The sequence below is a fragment of the Crocodylus siamensis genome, chromosome 3 (assembly GCF_052110815.1).
Source record: "Crocodylus siamensis isolate JL-2025a chromosome 3, ASM5211081v1, whole genome shotgun sequence".
Taxonomy (NCBI): domain Eukaryota; kingdom Metazoa; phylum Chordata; order Crocodylia; family Crocodylidae; genus Crocodylus; species Crocodylus siamensis.
Window position 1 is genome coordinate 130,759,633 of NC_143397.1, and position 20,402 is coordinate 130,780,034.

At 43.9% G+C, this 20,402-nt stretch overlaps 1 protein-coding gene across 2 annotated transcripts in view; it reads right to left on the reverse strand.

Annotated features, from left to right (window-relative positions):
* Window positions 1-20,402, reverse strand: part of NEDD9 (neural precursor cell expressed, developmentally down-regulated 9) — a 144,328-nt gene that overhangs the window by 39,710 nt on the left and 84,216 nt on the right. The window contains exon 1 of one of the 2 annotated variants that reach the window (XM_090039198.1): window positions 4,824-5,111. The exons of the other annotated variant lie outside the window; for it this stretch is intronic. Within the exon in view, the coding sequence (XP_089895324.1) occupies window positions 4,824-4,835 (12 nt within the window). The 5' untranslated portion in view covers window positions 4,836-5,111. Of the gene's footprint in view, window positions 1-4,823; window positions 5,112-20,402 lie in introns of those variants that run through there. 2 annotated transcript variants of the gene reach the window in all.

The window sequence follows — 20,402 nt, forward strand, 5'->3', positions numbered from 1 at the left end:
CCAAATACTTCAAGCCTTTCATTGCCTGGGTTACAAGCAGCTTTTCACAAGCATTTCTGGTTGGAAATAGAGTATTTCTTCCCAGTGACACCATTTGTTTGTCTTGGCATCTAGGCAGTTGTATTTAAGACTATGTATTGCTACATTGTGCCACAATACAAATGGCAGGCATTTCAAACTGATTTGTTTAGGTTCCTTCCTTTCCCAACATTATCTAAAAATAGATAACCAAGACCTCGTACTTTACATACATGTCATTGTTATTGGCTTAAATGAGACCGGGAATGCAGTCATCTTCTACTCCTTTTTGATTCTATAATGACTCTTTTATTTAATTTTCTTTTTCATATTGCTTGTGATGGGTGAACAGTTGTCAGTCTTACTATCACAAAAATCCCTTTTCATTTTGCCACATAGTATTGCTCATGTTAGCAGGTGATTAGATTCAGAGGATCCCTTCAAGTCCTATGTAGACCTATATGCTGCAGTATTACCAAATTACCAAATCCTACAGATATTCCGAGGTCCACGAAGTCCTGTGCCCAGTAGGGGATCCAGGAATGAGTCAAGGGGAGTGTGGTTTTTACACTTTGGCTGTACCATGCATGTACAGTGACCTCTGAGTTTACTGTCTGGTCAGCACAGACTTCTGCTGGAGCTCCACTGAGCAGTGAGCTCTCGGTTCTCCAGCTGATTGGGGTGGGATCTGGCCAGAGCTCTTGCTTTCATGTAGTTCTAGAGCCCGGAGGTGAAGGCTGCTGCTGTTCAGCCTTCCTCTCCCATCCCCTCCCTGCTGAATTCAGCAGCACAGGAAAGAAGGGGATGAGTGGCAGCAGTCACGCTCACTCCATGGGCTTTGGAGATGCATGAAATCAGGCGCTCTGGCTAGACCCTGCACCAAAAGTTCAATGTGGCACAGTCGAAGAGGGGTATGATATATGCTAATATAAATGCACTGTAGATTAGAATGGGTTGGTTAGTAGGGTGGCCATCATAGAGGACAGTCTGGTTGCCTCGGGTTTTGTATCAATGGAGGACAGAGTAGCAGAAAACTGGAATGTCCTCTATGATGGCTACCTTATTGGTCAGGGAAAGCCGGTGGAACACATGAAATATTCAAAGGTCATAATAATTAAGCTTTGGGAGACTAGTTTCATGTCTGTACTATCGTGGTAGTGTGCTGTGGCCAGGATACTCCCAAGCACACCCAGTCTACCTGTTTCCATATGTATGTTCAAATCCAGAAATGCACTTAGTGAGGCCACTCTGGAGGTGCTTACTCACTGCTGCTCTTGAGACCTCAGTCTCCAGTGCACTTGGCAGCAGCTGATAGAGGAGATTCCTAGAGCAACCTCACTGGGTTGTCTGTAAGTATGGACTGCAAGAGTACAAGGGTATGGGCCATAATTCCATTGACTTTGATGCAGGTAGTGCAGTGAGGAAGGAAAGAGTGGGATTAAACAAGGGATTAAGCTGTGACCTTGTTAAAGCCCATCGGAATTTTGACATTTCACCCTCATATCTGAAGAGGGGTTTATGAAAGAGAATTTAAAAAGTTTAGGTTCCAGAAAGGCAAGGAAGGGCAGAAGATCTTGAAGAGACCTGGAGGTGAATGATGGCATATTATAAAGTCCATATGAGTTTGAGGAAATGCACAGGGATAAAGTGCATCAGAGTTTTAGGAAGACAGGGAGTCAGTCTAGATTACGAGGTGCCTTTGAGGCCTGTTGGATTGAAACCAGGGCCAGGAGAAGTTCAGAGATTGATTGTCCAAGGCCACTTGCATAAGCCAGATCCTGTTCTAACCACTAAGCAACACATTGGAACACCTGGGTCATCCTGTGTTTGCAGGCATCCTTGTGCTGGTAGGCAGCCTCGTAATAGAGAAAAAATGGAGCCTCAAAAACCCTTTGATGGGCTGTGAGGAGTGGTCAAGCATGCATAGCTTCCTGGGCTCCTGCCAGTAAGCACTTAGTTAAACAAAGTCAATTGTACACCTGGTATCAGAGCAACCTGTGCAATCTGGGCCCTTCCCCTAATCGAGACCTAAAGTAATACATGTATTACAACAGCTTCTTCTTTCTCTGTATACTGACAAAAACAACCTACACAATGTTAACTCCAGAGAAAGAAAAGAAACAATATACAGATTTTGAGTTTAAAAAACAGTAAAAAGCAAGTATTATCTTTGTCTCCTCTTCCCATCGGCCCCTCTAGAAATGTATTTAAGAAAGTTTGTCCTGGGTAAACAGTTTAAATAAACACTTCAAACTTCCTAGGAAATGTAAACATGCTACTCTGACAGGAAGGCTTATGGAGGCCACAAACCTTCTGTCTTTTCTTGAAAGGGTCTTTCTTTCTCTTTGTGTGGTTTGCCCATCTAGAATTACGTAATCACCTTCTAAGCCAAAGCCCTAATGAATCGCAGAGGAGAAACCTTACAGAGCAGGGTAGAGCTCTGCTGGTAAAGAGGCTTATCATTTCATACTCTCACAGCAGGCTAAGACTACGTGTGAAATATGATCTTCTCACTACTGCGAAGTTGTTTCTAGCCAGGGAAAGAGATGAGGAATTTTCAGGATTATATAATTGTGCAGGCCTGTCATTTAGCAGTCAGCACACTGCATTCCTCATTCATGACCAGTGAGAATTTATTTAATGCTAAAACAAACAATAATTTCCACCAAATGAAATGGCCATTCTCATGGTTCCTGTACACTCCTGTATTAGTTCTCATACTTTCCTATATTAGTAAGTACATGATAGTCTTTGTGTGCAAGTTAAACTTTCTTCAGACTTGTATTGAATACAAATAGGCTAGAACAGTAAAATGGAAAGGGGGGTGGGAGGTGGGGGCTTGGATCACTGGCCTTTACTTAGCCCAGTTATAAGTACTGAGTTATCCAGTTCAGAGCTTCCCAAGTTATTTGGTATTGGGCTATTTAGGCTTTGTATAACCCGCATCACACTGGTACCTGTTTGCCTGCAACGGACTCTAGGGTACAGCTCATTAGAAAAACAGGAAACTGCGATAAGAGTGGGACCCCAGCTTTCCTAAAATTAAGTTAGGTGGGGTTGGACTGGGCTCCTCTGTATTGCCCCAATAGAATGTATTTGTGTCATTAATATTGTATAGACTTATATTCTGATAGCAACAAGAGTTTCTTTTTTGTACAGGTTCATGCAGCACATTTATCATTGAAGGAGCAGGGCTCCATTATATTGGACCATGCACAAATAGAATAAAAAGATGGTCCCTGCTTGGAACAGCTTAAATCTAAGGAAGTGTGTGTAATGCATGTGATATTTCTAAATCACCTTTTTATTGAGTTTGAAGGGGCTTTTTTGGCAGGAAAACTAAAATGTTCCTTCCCCCCCCTCCTTTTTTCCAATCACACAAGATTACCATATGTCTGAGCAGTAATTTAATGCTTCAGTACCCTGTCCAGGTATTTAAAAGTCAGCATAATACTATTATTGACACATCAGCTTTTCATGTACACATCTTTTAGCAGAACTTTATTTTAAAATCTGATTAAAAAAAGCTTTTTTTAAAGATAGTGAAGTATGGTTCTAATGGCCAAAAATACAGTTGATTTCTTGCTCATAACCAATTAAAGCAAACCTGCTGTAAAGTTGCTCACAAAAAACATATGTTTATGAAGTTTAAGAAACAGGCTGATCTTTTTTCAGGAAAAATAAAAGTTTATATGCTAAAAAAATGCTAAACATCACAAAATGTGTATTTACGTATACATATCCACTGGTATTAATTTCCCTTTTGGTAGCGACAGTGCTATGCAGGAGTTCCTGGAACTAAGTGCTGTAAATAGAAGGAGCATTATCTAGGTATGTACAGTGATATAGCAGCATCAAAAAATTACAGAAAAGCATGTTCTCTCTTAAATTCACACAACATTAAAAATTACAGAATTGTTTTCCACACCATCCTATTATAATTCTTTAGTATTTAAGGGTCCTTATTTTGCAATCCTAAATCTGGAGCAATTCCTTTTGACTTCAGGGCAATTATTCAAGATCTTTCCCCTGGATACGCAAAAGCAGTAGTGAAATTCCTGAAGAACCCACCCACGCCTCAGGCTATTTTTTTTCCTGATGAGGTCCCAGTCTGGGTTACACATCAATATGATATGCATCTGCTGAAGATGAATAAAGTTCTCTTTCTCATAAAGTTCTTGTTTCTGCAGCTGAAAACAGAAAGGATTTTTACAAGCGTCCAGTTGACTTGAAATACAGCACATGCACTATTCTGCCCGTGTGTTCCAGGCTGGCAGCTAAGAAAATGCCTTATGCTTTCAGACAAGAGCATTACATTCACAATATCTCCCTCCCACGAGGACTTTAAGAATTCTAAAAGATGATGGCTACAACTTGTATCCCTGAAAGATGATGGGAACATTTTTACAGTTCCCTTGAAAAACATAGGGCACAACCAGTCAGAGAGAAGAGAAAGATACTTTGAAAAACTGTTTTAAAACAAATGAGTCTGAAACTTGACATTCCTACCTACTCTGAGCCAACACAGTATCTGTGGCAACTGAAAGAAATCAGATAGAGTTTTCTTTGAAACTCTGACAGCCTTAAAAAAAACAAAACAGAACTCAATATAATTCAAGAAAAATGGTTCTTTATATCCTTTGATTCTAGGTATGGAAAAAACTGGCATATCCAGTTCTCTTTTGTCTTGTACTGGTATGGAAATGTCACTCAGAGTCCATATGAAACTAAAAATGTAAATGTTCCCCCTGCACATACACATTGAATAAGAACAAAAATCTTTTTAAAAAAGCCATTTGCCTCACCTTATACTTCATGATTGCAGACGTATCTGGAGTAGTCCTGTGAAACTAGACAGAATACACTACAATCTCACACATCTTCCTTTCCCATGTAATGTTTTCAGAAGTGAAAATGAAAATAGTCCCAGAATTGAAGGTGGTTTTCCAGTCTGAGTCTTTGAACTCTTGAAGCCGCTAAGTTTCCAGCGCATCTGAGCTCATTGTTGTGATCTGCGGCAAATGGGCTGCGCTGCTGATTTGCATAGCTTTCCACTATTGGTTAGAAAAGGAGGTGAGCTGGGACAAAATGACAGTGACCCCTCCTCTTTTCCCACCTCCAGAAACACTATCCTCCTCCTCACCCCGCCAAGACATGATTTTCCACCTCTACAGAGTGTGTTTGTGTGTGTGTGGGGGGGGGGGAGTGGGGAGAGAGAGGAGAAAGGAGGAAATCTTTTAAGATTAATTCCATTTTTTAAAAAAGAAACCAGTCCACAAAGCGAGGTCAGGCAGTCCTGCTTCCTGTGACCTAGCAACTCCTTCATAACCCAGTTTCATTTCAAAGCCATTCACCTCACAATCTCCACATGAAATGAATGTGGGGACAAAAGGTTTTCTGTCTCCAGTCCCCTTTTTACTTCTCACCCCTGCTGATATCTCTTTTGCTTGCTGTTGTCTTTTTGTTCCTCTCAAGGTTCACAGTGTTCTGACTGTCAGCTTGAAACCAGCCGGGCAAATAGTTGCTCTGACAGTGACCAGGCACTACAGTGCTCTAAATATATGCTCTGGACCAGCCCAAGATTATGGTGGTGATGATTACTGTAATACTCAAATATGCAAAGCATTTTATCAACAACAGTAAGTGGCCTATGATATCCAGATATGAAACAGCATGAGGAATATTCAGACATGATATGAGGAAGAATGTTGAATTAGAAATCTTGTCCAACTTTATCCTAACCACATAGTTGGTTCAATAAAAGATATTGCCTTAAGAAATCCCTGCTTCTTGCATAATTTCTGATATTTAGGCATTATACCAGATGCATACTAGAACCTTTAGTGGTATAAATTAGTTTTTCATGTTAAATTTGTACCACTTATTTTTGCCTGTTTGCATCCTCTGTAATCCTTTTGCCATACTAATTAATTTGAGAAGGGCTTCTTTTATTAAACACCAGTTTTTTCACTCCTGCCTTTCTACTTAGTGAAATGGTCTGTTAATGTTCCCATTGTTATCTCTTGAATCAAATGCTAAATATTCACTTTGCATGGGAAAGGCATGTTGATTCCATACTGATTAGACACCAGGGAGCAAGTAGGCTTTAATGATCTACATGCTCAGTTTAACTTGTGATGGTAGTACGATTTAGTACGATTAGTATGATTTGTATTTACTTGTGATAACCTACTGATAGGAAAGAGAAAGGCAGGCAAGTATGTAGTAATTTAGCATTCATTGGGTGTGTCTACACATGAATTTATGTGTGCTTAAATTTAATGCACTTTAGCCTAAGGCAATTAGGCACACGTCTACATGTGGAGGCCTTAGGGCACCTTAATGTGGCTTGCTGGGCAACCTGCCCTGGTCAGCACTCTGGACAGCCCCGGAAGCCCATGGCAGTGTAGCTGGGTGGTGTAGCCCAGCACTTGCCAAGTGGGAGCCTCCAGTCCCCCCAGATGTGGTTGGTCCAGGCCCAGCCCCAGCCATGGCTCCAATCCCCTCCCCATGTTCCTGCCTCCCCAGGATCAGATGACAGCAGGCCAAAGCTGAGCCCATGGGCCCCACGCTGCCACCAGGCACCATCAAGAAAAAGATGTGGTGGGTGCTGTTCTGCAAGGCACAGACACTGGAACTGGAGCAGCGATTCTGGTAGCAGCTGTCCCTGTTGGTGTGCAGTAAGTCAGCAGAGGGCCCAGGAGGCAGGAGGGCTTCTGGCAAAGCACAAGGGACAGGCCACACTGTGACTCCCTGCAGGGGAAGTGGGCAGAGCCTTTGCTAGTGGCTCCCCTGTGCCTCTCCATCAAGGCAGGTTTGCTGGCCGGGCAGTGCAGCCCTGCAGGGGCAGGACTCCTTACTGCCTGCCCAGGATTCAGGTACCCTTAGAAGCCTATGCTGGGGCTCCTGCCCAGGACAGCAGGTGGCCTGGGACTGCATCTGCCCCCTAGTACCTGGTACAGCTTTTGCTGCTTCACTCACCTCCATCTCAGGCAAGCATCTGGCCTCCATGCTGGACACTGTGGGTGGAAAAAGCGATGTCAGTTTCTGGGGGCTCTGCGCAGCTCAGCCTGGGTAGTCTAGGTGCAATGCGGGTGGAGGCTCAGCTCTCTCCTTGGCCTGCTTTATCCAAGGCTGAGCCTCTGCCCATGTTGCTCACAAGCTGAGCCGCGCAGAGACTCCACGTGTTGACACTACCTTTCCCACCCGCAGTGTCCACGCAGAGGCCAGATGCTTGCCCAGGATAGAGGTGGGTGGAGCAGGGAAAGCCATGGCAGGTGCTGGGGGCAGATGCAGTCCCAACCCACCTGCTGTTCTGGGTGGGAACCCCAGTGCAGGCTTCTAAGGGTGCCTGAATCCTGGGTGGGCAGTGAAGCATCCTGTCCCTGCAGGGCTGCATGGCCTGATCAGCAAACCTGCCCAGAAGGAGAGGTATGGGGGAGCTGCTAGCAACAGCCCTGCCTATGCTGGACTGCCCCCTTCCCCTGTAGGGCGTCACAGGGGGGCCTGTTCCTTGTGCTTTGACTGAAACCCTAACTAATCGCACCTAAATTTTGTAATTGCTTTATGCAGGTATTAAATTTAGGCATGATTAGCCTAAAATCATTTTTAAGGTGTATTAAGTATGCACACATGTAGACCCCATGCCCTTAACGTGCCTTAAAAATGGCTAATGTGCCTTAAATCATCACATGTAAAGTGCCCGTTGTAACTGAACCTTCTAATTCTGCTTTGATGAATGCAGTCTAAGCACTTCCAAGCTTTGAGTGGAACAGACTACAGAAAATTAGATCATCTGCTTATTTTTTGGCCAACTTGAACCTTGGCCAGAATTTCTAGGTCACAGATGGACTTAAACTCAGATTGCTTCTAGAGATCCAAGAAAAAACCCCCAAGAACTACAGTCTATCACCAAATGTTAAAGACAACTGTTTCACAGTGCACTAAAACTGTACTAATTCTCATGTGATTAGTCCACTAGAGAGCCTTCATATTACTCAGACTTCATGACTTCTGTGCAGTATAACAGTGGTGTACAAGCTGTCTTCCATGGAGCCTATTGTTCCACTATAGGTCATAGAATCATAGAGTCATAGGAAATTAGTGTGTTGGAAGGGACCTCAGGAGGTCATCTAGTCCATGGAGACTGGCCCCAGAAGTGGTAGTGGGGCATGAAGCCAGGCAAGAGCTGCTTTGGGGCCAGGCTAGGATCTTGCAGTGGTGACAATGTGGTCCAAAGCTGGGGCAGAGCTGTGATCTGCAGCTTACGTGGTCTCGGCATGGGTGTGCAGGCAACGGATCACGGCTCTGGCCTGGCTCCTTGCAGCAATGACAGCATGGTCTGGAGCTGGGGCAGAGCTGCATTCCGATAGAGCCTGATGATCCAGCCAGCTTTCTATTCACCTCGTAGTCCATTCATCCAACCCATAGTTCCTCAGCTTGTTTGCAAGAATGCTGTAGGAGACTGTATCAAAGTCTTGCTAAAATCAACATATATCACATCCACTGCTTCCCCATATTCACAGAGCCAGTCATCTCATCATAGAACGCAATCAGGTTGGTCAGACATGACTTGCCCTTGGTGAATCAATGTTGACTGCTCCTGATCACTTTCTTCTCCTCCAAGTGCTTAGAAATGAGAACCTGCTCAGGGACCCCTGTCATCAGGGGTTCTGCAAAGAGATTGGAGGTAATGGCTGAGTGGGCTGGGAGGCAGTGCATTGCCATTGCTGGGTGAGGTCACCTGGTTCCATGTCAGTCTTCAGGATAGGGGTATGGGTTCTGCATCAAAATAAGTGATAGGAAAGGGTTCTGTAGCCTTAGGAAATTTTAAAACCACTGAAATATAACATAGAACAGTTCTAGTATTCTCCTGCATCCTAGAATTACAACACACAGGGTCCGCTTACACATGCATTTGATCCAGGATCAGTTTACTCATGAGTAAACACTCCCAGGCAGGCATCTACACATGCAGGGAAGCAGGAACAGCTTTGCTGCCAGTGGCAGCAAACTGCTTCCACTTCCTGGGGCCCTGCAATGTAAGGATCTCCCAGCACTGGCCCCGCAACCATGGACCTGGCACTGGGACATAAGGATATCCCCACCTCTGCTCCCTGATTGCAATCTTGGAGTGGGGGGGTTGGAGTTCACTGCTGCTGGAGCAGGGGGACATAGTCCTTGCCCAAGTTCCAGTGGCAGAGCCCTCTCCGGCAGCAGGCAGCTCCCGGCAGCAGGGAGCAATCTCCCACCTCCTAGTGGATGGCTGACTGGGAGCAAATTTGCTCCCAGTCAGGAATTTACATGAGTGCTACTATACTAATATAAAGTAAATTTCCTACTTGCATTTGCAGGTAGCAAATTTACTCGTGAGTAGCAAGATTTACTGCGTAGTAAGCATGTGCACATGTAAGAAAAGTTTTGGGAACAATATCAGGGCCTGTATATGGATTTCATTGACTTTACTAAGGCCTTTGATTTTTATCAGTCATGAAGCCTTGTAGAAAGTACTGGCTAGATTTGGATGCCCTGAAAGGTACATCAAGGTCTTGAGGCTTCTCCGTGACCAGATGGCTTCAACCATTCTATGTAGCAGGTTGGATATAGCACCACTTGTCATCTGAACTGGGGTCAAGTAAGGATGTGTCATTGCCTTAACTCTGTTCTCCATTTTTTGACAGTCATCCTGGATCTCACTAAGGGCCACCTACCTTCCAGAATTGACACTGAAAATCAAATGGATGGAAGGCTTCTCAATCTGCGTCATTTTCACTCAAAGACTGAAGTGTTCAAAACAACCATCTTTGACCTTCAATATGACAATGACTGTTCCATCCTTGCACACACTGAGGAAAACCACCAGATCATACTGGATCTTTTTAGAGAAGACTGCTGAACTTTGGGCCTCTCTCAACATTGAAAAGACCAAGGTGCTCTATAGAGCTTACCCTGGGACATGAATGTGATCCCCTCCCCAAATTACCATCAAAAGAAAGACTCTGGACATAGTTGAGCACTTCCCCAACAACAGTAGCCACCTCTCTCAGAGAGTGAACATTGAAGAGATCCAGCACGGTCTCCAATGTGTAAGCCTCCTTTGGGAAACTGCTTTGGTGTGTCTTTATTTATTGTCATCCACAGAAAGGAACCAAGATCCAGGTCTGCAATACAGTTATCATCCCCACCCCCCTCTATGGATGTGAAATACGAATAACCTACCACTGCCATCTCATGAGTCTGGAGAGGTATCACCAATGATGCCTCCATAAAATCCTCTGCATCAAATGGCAAGATTGCCCTACCAACACCAGCATTGTTGCTGAAGCCAGTGCTACCAACATTGAGTCAGTGATCCACAAGGACCAGCTTGGCTAGACTGGATGTTATGTGTGGAGACCTGACTCTTAACTTCCAAAACATGTGCTCTACTTCCAGCTTAATAACGGCCTGAGATCTCATGGTGGCCAGAGGAAATGCTATAAGCACACATTGAAGGCATACCTCAAGAAAACGGGTGCTGACATCAAGAGTTGGGAGGAGCTGGCTGCCAACTGACTTTAATGGCACTGCAACCTTAACAAGTAGCAGCCCATTTCAAGGTAAAGCACCTTTTCTTCGAAGCAGAGAAGAAAGAGTGGGGGTAGGAAAAGGAAAGGAGCCCTAACCTGCTCTTCCCTGTGGAAGGACCTGTAACTTCTGCAGATAAATCTGTGATTCAAGGACTGGGCCCTTAAGTCACCTCAAGACCCATCAATGAACCATGGTAGTGATCATCCTTGAATCAAGTGATTGCCACCGACAAAACACGAGCACAGTTGCAGAAGTAATAATCCACAACGGTGCCTCTGTTTCTGTGATGACTAGTGAGGCTCTGTTGTATTCCCTAGTAGTGGCATGCAGAACCTTGCTATGTTTCCCTTGTAACTGGGCTCACAGTACAGCAGGCTGACAGTTAACATTGCTGTGGCTTGGACTTCTGCGAGGCCTGTAGGTTTCTGGACTTTTTTTTCATTTAAGGCTTTCAGGCTTACAGCCTCAGTCACTCTCCTGCTGCTTTATCTGGATCCAGCACACAAGCAACCCCCTGGTTAGAATCCAGTCTGGGATGCAGGGTGAGTTTAACAGCCATGGCTTAGGGTGTGTCTACACAGAATAGTGATTCTCAGCCAGGGTGCTGTGGCAACCTAAGGTGCCATGAGATTATTTTCAGGGTGCTCCATAGTACTGTTGTGTGTGCAACAATGCACACACAATTCACAAGATAAAGCCAGAGGTTTCAAATGTAAAAACTATTTTGATCTGCTGTCATCTTTCTGAGTTCTTTGCAACAGAAGAATGGTTCTATTATTTTTCTGTAGTCAAAAAATGAGTGAAAGCCAAGAGTTGGCATTTTCTGAGGGGTTCCTTGAGTCTAAAAACATTAAGAACTGCTGACATAGAGGGACCTTGAGCATTCAGCAACACTGCTGAGAGAAAAAAAAACCCTATCTGTTTCCTCCTGATCTGGAAATGAGAAAGTAAGAACATCCCAGAGGATGACCCAAGCTGCACTGCTATTGAGCACATCAGAAACACAAGCCTTGAATGTGGTGCTGGTGTCACCCTTTTACCACCTCACTTTTTTGGGGTAGACAAACATGGCATCGCAGGGCTAATTCCATTAACAGCTTGGCAGAGGTCTCTGCCACTGCAGTTTAGACATATCCTTAGTCTTTCTGAGACTCAGTTTTCCCATAAACAATGGTGGGATAATAAGTCTCCCTCTCCCATGTGGGTGTTGTGAAAATATACACAGGAAAGGCTGTGAGGCACCTGGATATTACAATAATAGGGACCAGATAAATACTCTAGATGGACAGTCAGTCTTAAGTTTAAGTCTTTAGGATATGACTTGTTTTTTTTATCACACTAGAAATAATTATCTTGTAACTCACATTTCTCATCTTCAAAGTACTTTACAGGGAAACTAAACTCATACAAAAAAGCTCTACCACCTTTCTGCACTTTAACATATATGTCTTCTGATTTATTTAAATGTCCAGTGTTAATATGCAATCTTTTTACCTGTTCCCTATAGATGTTTTAATGTAAAGTTTTGTCAAGGGCAAAAAACATTCAAGGAAGGAATTTCTCTCTCTGCTGGCATGAGTTAAGTAAGAATGCAATTTTGAGGTGTCAAATAAACTGCAAAATTCAAGATGCCAATAACTGTACTTTTAACAGATCTTAAAATCTCACACTGCTTCCCTCATTAAAGCGAAACATGTCTTAATGCTTATTTTCAGACTTGCCTTCCCTTTCTCCTCCTCTCTGTAGCCTACTTCATTTACCTTCTCAGGTTTTCTCTGAGCTTTGAGGTGGATTTTAATCTCCCCAAGTATGAAATGCTCCATCTTAATACAATGTTTTCTGCATAGCCCACAACATGATCAAGTTTCCCCAACACATGAATATCAAGAATGAGACATAACCTGAAAGAAGCATTTGTAAACATGACCTTGTAATTTTAACATGTTACTCAAATATTAGACCAATATAAAGGGCACACTTGTGGTTGGGCCAGCTATTTAGCTTTTCTTAATGATATTTTAGATTGCAATATTTTTACTCTGTACTATCATATTACAGTTCTGGTATCAGAATATTTTGAGCCTGTCTTGGCTGATCAACTAAGTTATACAGTGGACCATGCTTATGATGAAGTTGAATTCTGGATTTATCAGGGTCTGCATACAGAGGTAACTTGAGCTGCGTGGACTGGATTTATAGTTATAGAGCCCTAGTAAAATCTTTAGGGGAAAACCAGTGTGGGCTGGCCATTACTTGGGTAATGAAGCAAATTCTTTATTTTGATGTTACTGTGATCTTAAGAAAGCAGAGAATGAGGAGGAAGCTGTATGACTTCATCTGTGTCTACAGTGCCTCTGCATTCCCTCCCTGAATGCCAAATATGGTATTTGGGAAACAGGATCAAGGGAGGAAATGCCTGACGTCAGAGAGAGAGAGGCTACATGACCGCCAGGAAATGTTGACTAGTTATAGAGTTTACAACAAGTATCCCTGGACAATGATGTGAAACAGAGCTGTCATTCAGGAACAAGGCAAGGCCCACTGAAACAAATCAGCGAAATACAACACTGTGACAGCCAGTGGGAGAATAGCAGACAGACAACCTCCCCCAAAAAGTCATTATAGAAGAAAAGTATATCAAACCCCTCTGATCCTTTTTTTGCTTTTTCCATGTCACAACATAGGAAGAGAAAGACACACACACACATACCTTTGACTGATATTCACTGTGGAGTTGCTAGTTCCATTCTCCCAACCCATTTTCTTTTCAAAGCCTAACTATCCTCCAGAAAGAAATAGGCACATCCCTTACTTAGGCCTAAGTAATTTGGATTACGAGAGTGTGGCTATAGTGTAACTGTGTTTTGGTGTGTAAAATGCAATTCCAATGATAAAGCTTGATCCCACAACTTACAGATAGGCATAAAAATGCTGGATTTAGTCCTCAGTGGAGGTAGTATGTGGTGAGTAGGATTGTTTCATTCTGAGATGCATGCCCAAATGGGCGGAATTTGATCCCCTAAACAAACCTGTACAACAGACAAAAGTCACGCTTGAAGTCACGCTTTTGAACCCACAGCATGACATCTCCATTTCTCAGCAACTGTACCGCAGACTGCAATTACGGTGCTTTGCAGCACTACATGCAGGTTTAAAGCAGAGTAGAGTGGCACCAGCACTTGAGGCCACATTGTATGCATGAATCAGGAATAGTTTTCAAAGCAGCAACAGCAGAAATTCATTTAAAAAAAATATCACAACCACAGCTCTTTGGAGCAGATCTTTGGAAAGTGTCTTCTATTGACATGCACACATGGGAAGTTAAGACAAGGGCACATGCCCCAATTAACATTTTGACATAATGCTGCTGCTGGGTGGGAGAGACTGAAGAAACTGGTGCCACTGTAGGCAATTCTTGCCCTTCAAAATATCTGTGCTATTGAGACTGACTGGCTTTCCAGTGCCCGCCTTCCCACAAATTGGTGTTGTTACGAGGGCAGGAGGAATCTGAGATATGTGGGGAGGACTGGAGAAGGGCTGGAATGCAAGGATGCAGCATGCACAAGCCTATTGCTTCCACAGATTCTTTAAAAGACGCATTCATTTCTGATACAAACAAAGCAACTTCACAGCTGCACATGTAGAATGCTTGCCTTTATTTTCACTCTGGCAGTATAGTCTTAATACACAGATAAAAAAAAGGCTTGCCTCTGGAAGTGTGGATTGCATGCCATTCAACCTACAAGTGCCAAAAGCAATGAACTATTCTTCTCCTTGAGAACCTAAGAAATAACAGATAATACGTATGCAGGAGACTAGAAGACTTTCTTGTTCTTGCTAAGGCAAGGTTCTTTGAGTAGATGTGATATCTTTTATTAGACGAGCTGACTAGTTGGAAAAAGTTGTTAGTGAGCTTTCGGGCGCAATCATGTTAACTCATGTTAGTGCACAATAAATATAGCTTGATGTTGCTCAAGAGGAAATGTGTGTTTGATCAGCAGAACAGCTTTAATTAGAAAGGCCTCCAAATTTCAAATCTGACTTGTGCTGGACTCTGAACTTCCTCAAAGTTTTTGGCATTGGCGGATTTTTAGCTTAATACAGAACTAATTTGGAATATCAGAAAACTCAAATCCTGATCTGAACTTCCACAGAGTCTGGGGAGATCCAAGGTTTGCAGTTTTGCCCCCTCTCAACTTTTAACTTGTAGGTCATCTGCAGTATGTTATCCTTTCCTCCCCAGATAATAAAATTGTTTAAAAGACACCAAAGGTTGAGAGTGAGTGATTTTTCATTGGAGTCCAGCCAGCCTGCCATAGCAATATTGTGCTTGTTTGGGAATTTGCAAGATGCTTTTGAATGAGCCCTTAAGGATAAAATCAATTTGGTGTTTTCAGTGTGTAGGAGGGTTGTCCTGCTGCTGTGAGACAGATGTCAGGAGGCTCATTACAGTAAGGTTTTTATTTTCTGTGGACCTTGACAAGTCCATGGCAGGAAGTTTGTATACATGTGGTAAAGTTTATACATAGATAGGGTGTGGTGGGAAAGGATGGTAAATGGAAATAGAAAGGTTGTCTTTTCTCCATGTTGAAAACTTTGCTGTTTAGGAAATAAAACACTGAAAGAAAATTGCAGATAAATTACTCTGATTTCATTAGCATATTTCATGCTCATCTGCATTTCTTACCATGAGCTGCTGGTCTCCTCCCACTTTCCGAGCATCTTGTTCTGCAGCTCTCAGCCCTTAACCAGGTATTGGAACCCTGTCTGCCATTTTGCCACTGCAGTCCATACCTGTCTGAGTTCCCGAGCCCCTCTCCATGCACCAGCTCAAATGCGTTCCTCTGCAATACCGACTGATGCCTGCAGTCAGTAAGAGGCAAATTTATAGTTTTAAGCGTTTTACAGTTTGAGGTATAGATCTCTGAAAACAGTTGTGCATGAATGGGACTTGGGATGTATAAATTCATAGATTCATAGAAGCTAGGGTCAGAAGGGACCTCAACAGATCATCGAGTCCGACCGCCTGCCTAGGCAGGAAAGAGTGCTGGGGTCAGATCACCCCAGCCAGATGACTATCCAGCCTTCTCTTGAAGATCCCCAAGGTAGAGGAGAGCACCACCTCCCTTGGAAACCCATTCCAAATTTTGGCCACCCTTACCATGAAGAAATTCTTCCTGATGTCTAGCATAAATCTTCTCTCTGTCAGTTTGTGACCATTGTTCCTTGTTACCCCAAGCGGCGCCCTGCTGAACAGAGCATCTCCGATCCCTTGCTGCATCCCCCAAATGAATCTGTAGGCAGCCACAAGATCACCTCTCAGCCTTCTCTTGCAGAGTCTGAAGAGGACCAGGTCCCTCAGTCTCTCCTCATAGGGCTTGGCCTGTAAGCCCCTAATCATACAAGTGGCCCTCCTCTGGACTCTCTCGAGTCTATCAATATCCTTCTTGAAGTATGACGCCCAAAACTGGATGCAGTACTCCAACTGTGGTCTGACCAATGCCAAATAGAGGGGGAGTATCACTTCTTTGGTTCTATTTGTCATGCATCTGCTGATAAAGTGCATTTAGCTTTGCTGATGAATTCGTCACACTGACAACTCATGTTCATCTTGGAGTCCACTATGACTCCAAGATCCCTTTCTGCTTCTGTGCTGCTGAGAGGGTCTTCTCAGCCAGTAGGTGTGCTGGATATTTTTGTGCCCTAGGTGCAGCACTCTGCATTTGTCCTTGTTGCACTGCATCCTATTGTGTACCGCCCACTTTTCTAACCTGTCCAGGTTTGCCTGCAATCATTCCCTTTCCTCTGGAGTGTGCACTTCACCCCACAATTTAGTATCATCTGCAAACTTGGACAGAGTACACTTCACACCCACATCCAAGTCACTGATGAAGATATTGAAGAGTACAGGTCCAAGGACCAAACCTTATGGGACCCCGCTACCCACATCCTTCCAGGTCAATACCCACCCATTTACCACCACTCTCTGGGTGCGACTGCTAAGCCAATTTACCACCCACCGGACTGTGTAATCTTCTAAATTGCAGCCTCTTAATTTATTTATGAGAATGGAATGGGATGATTTTAGCAAAGGCCTTGCTAAAATCCAAGAAAATGACATCCACCTCTACTCCTGCTTCTGCGTGTTTTGTGACCATGTCATAGAACGAAACCAGATTGGTCAGGCATGGTCTGCCTGCTACAAATCCATGCTAGTTTCCCTGCTGTATTATTTTTCCCACTGGACTCCCACAGGTATGGTCCTTCATAAACTTTTCAAAGACCTTTCCAAAGATGGAAGTGAGACTGACTGGCCTATAATTACTCAGATCCTCCTTCCTCCCCTTCTTGAAAATAGGGACCACATTGGCCCTTTTCCAGTCCTCCAGGACCTGACCCAAGTCCCATGAGCACTCAAACAGCTGTGCCAGTGGTTCTGCTATGACACCGGCCAATTCCTTCAGTACTCGCAGATGCAGCTCATCTGGGCCTGCTGACTTGAACACATCCAGTCCATCCAAGTGACTCTGCACCAAGTCAATGTCAACAGTTGGTGGGCTGGTGTCCCTCTGATGCCCATCTAAGAACCCATTAGGAGACTTATAATGACCCCTGTTCAAGAACACTGAGGCAAAAAACTCATTGACCAGCTCAGCCTTGTCCCCCCTGTCTGTCATTAATTGTTCTTTCTTGTTCAGTAGGGGTCCTATGCTGCCTTGGTGCCTTCCTTTTACTCCCTGGGATGTATTGAGTAATAATAAGAAGGAAAGGAAAAAACCACCCCAAAATATGTTTAAAAAAAAAAATGTAGCGAAATTCTGTGTCCTAAATGAGCACCTGCAGAACATTTCTGCATCTTCCCCCAAAACACAGGGAAGGAGAGTCTGTACTGTCAATAGTTTGGTCCAGAAAAGAACAAAACAGCCAACCAAGGATGTCTTGTTTCAGCCATGCAAAAATCCCAACCAGCCCTTTACTTACATTTAGGTCAACCTAACCAGGTTTAGGCTAATCTAAGTGCTGATCCTTCCAGACTTTCGGGAGGTTAAATCAGGCAGAATATGGCTGGCCTGATCTAAATTAGTTCACCTGAGGAGAACTTGGATTGGGAACCGGTTAACACGATCTCCTGAACATCTTCACAAGTCTGGATCACAGCACCAGGTCCGGGAATGCCCAACGGCTCACCCCAAGCCCTGGGGCTGCCCTCTTTCCAACTCCCAGGCCTTGACCAGGCTATTTTTAGCTCTGATCCACGCAATGCCTTGCTGAACAAGCCCCCTGGCAGACCTGCTGCTCCACCCAATCCCATCAGCCCCTCTTTGCACCCTAAGTTACTTAGATCAGGTTCCTGGCATGGCTCCTAGGACTAGCAGAGGGATGTACAAATCACTCCCAATCTATGATAATGTTCCTTGAATTGAGCTACAAAAGTGTAGATTGGGTGTATGTAGCAAATGTCTGCATGTGCCCAAAGTTCCTTCTAAACAGGCTTATCTTTCAGTTTTCTAGCTCTTCCTCCTTTCTTGTCATTGTAATTTGAACCCCCTGAATGGTATGATCTACTTTCATACCTCATCATCCCTTTCTGGCCTCTTAAAACAATTGAAAGGCATATCACCCCCTTAACAGGGTTTACAGCTTAAATGTGAAGCTTGTAAATCACTTTAGGGTTGAGTCAAACAGAAAATTTCCAAAAATCAAATAGGAACATTTTAAAGAGCACAATTGGGTTTTTTTCACAAAATTTCCATAAAATTTTTACTGTGAGTTGCAGTTTGTTAAATGTCAAGGGGTTATTTTCTTTGAGGACAAGTTGGATGGATAACTTAAAATAAGAAGATGGCTACTTTCCTCTTTGTTATCCTCAACTAGGAACTTTTTGAAGTCCATAGGAAGTCTCCTAATGACTTCAATGCAAGTTGGATTATGCCACTAACAGCAGAGAAGAATGCTTCACCCTGTACCAAAAGTCTGAAGCCAGATAGGATTTAGGCTGTTGGACTATCAATAATTAATTTTTACCTTTATACCTCATATTACTATAGCTTCTGACTTTCAGGACACCCCGTATATTAGATTTACCATATATGCCATCCTTGCCAACAAAGGCTTAGGGTGGCTTTTTAACTCTACTTAACAGAGTGTCTCTGAGGAGAGAAAACTGAGGAAAGCTTTTCTCTTACTAAAATGTAGCGATCCTATATTTTTGCCTTCTTGCAAGTTGGAGTGCAAGCCCTGAACTGCTGATCTAGCACCTTGCAGAGAGCTTGCAAACAGAAACTTGCAGGCAGCAACCGTTCACTCAACCCTTGTTTCTCAATGCCTCTCCAAACTGACTCATGATACAGATGCAAGATGACCTTCAGACTCTGAGAAGTACTTCAGACCTAGAGTTGAAACCAGGATTCAAATCCACACTTTGTGTGTCTGGGTGGAAGCAGAAGCAGTATTGGCCCATCTCTGCCAAAGATCCTGGCTACCTACAGTCTCTCACCGAGAGTGTGTTGTGTTCAGTTTACTATATTAGAAAATGAAAGTACCACAAAAGGGTGCAGAACTGGTGAAGAATCCCTGCATCAAAGCATTAAGAAGGGAGTGTGTGATAGCTAAATGGTCTTGAGGAAATAAACGTTTACAATTTCAGGACAATATGTTTGACACTGTCAAAGCCCTTGGATAGTAACATACCGTGGTGGTGTGGGGGGAGCATTAACCTATAGATACCATAGTGATAGGCACATGAAGATAATGCAGAGGTAGTAGGCAACAGTTGATCCTTCTGGATCATGGTATATACATGAGAGGTTATCCAGACCTTCAATGCATATGCCTAAGCAGGAGTATAGGCTGCCCAGACCTTCCATCCCCTCTTTAGATGATTGGGACAGAATCCAAAGGCCAAACTGAGTCCAAACGTTCAATGCCTGGATGCGTAAGCACCACATGGTGGTGGGGGGCCATGCCCCCCCCCCCAAGATTGGCCACCATCAGCTTCTGCAGGCAGTTGCCACCAACAAAGCCACCAGCAGCTGTGGGCATCCCCGCTCGCTGCCATGGTGCCCCCCTCCCCAGTTGTGGGAGGCACCAGTCATTCATGCTTGGATGGCTGTAGTTCTGTGCATGTCCAGTAATCAAACCCAGGTCTCCCACCTGGCAGACATGGATACTACCACTGAACCACAATAGTGGGTAACTCAGAGGTAGTATTTGCACAAAGAAACACCACACATCAGGTTTGTTGGGGGGAGGGGGTTGTTTGTTTGTTTTTGCATTTTTCCTTTTCCAGACCATGTGTTGTTATTAGGGATTCATATTAATCCCTTCACCAGTGTCACTTCCTGGTGTTCTGACCACCTATTGGGTTAAGGCAAGGCAGGGGTTAGGAGAACATTTGTAAGGGCAGAGTTGCAAGGCTTGAACTGAAGATAGGTGACAAAGTGGAACATCTGTGTGCTGACAGGGTTGCCATGATATTATCCCTGTCAGAGATAGTTTGTTCTTCCAGTGCAGACCCACAGCAATGGGAGGGGAACATGCAATGTGAGGGTGTGATTCCACCCATCTTAAGTTAAACACCAAAAGAAAGATAAATCAGGAGAAGTGACTTTGTGTAGAGGCTTTCGGGTGGTTCTATACAGCCTTTTTCCATATGCCACCAGCAAAATAAAACCTACCCAGCCATTTCTGCTTGGGTACACCCTAGAACAAAAATTAGGCAGAGCAGATGGCTTGGCAGCTGGTTTAGAGCAGAGTCCTGCATAGGATGCATCTCGGGAGAGCTTGAAAATGGTGTCCTTTGGGTTCTGTCTGAG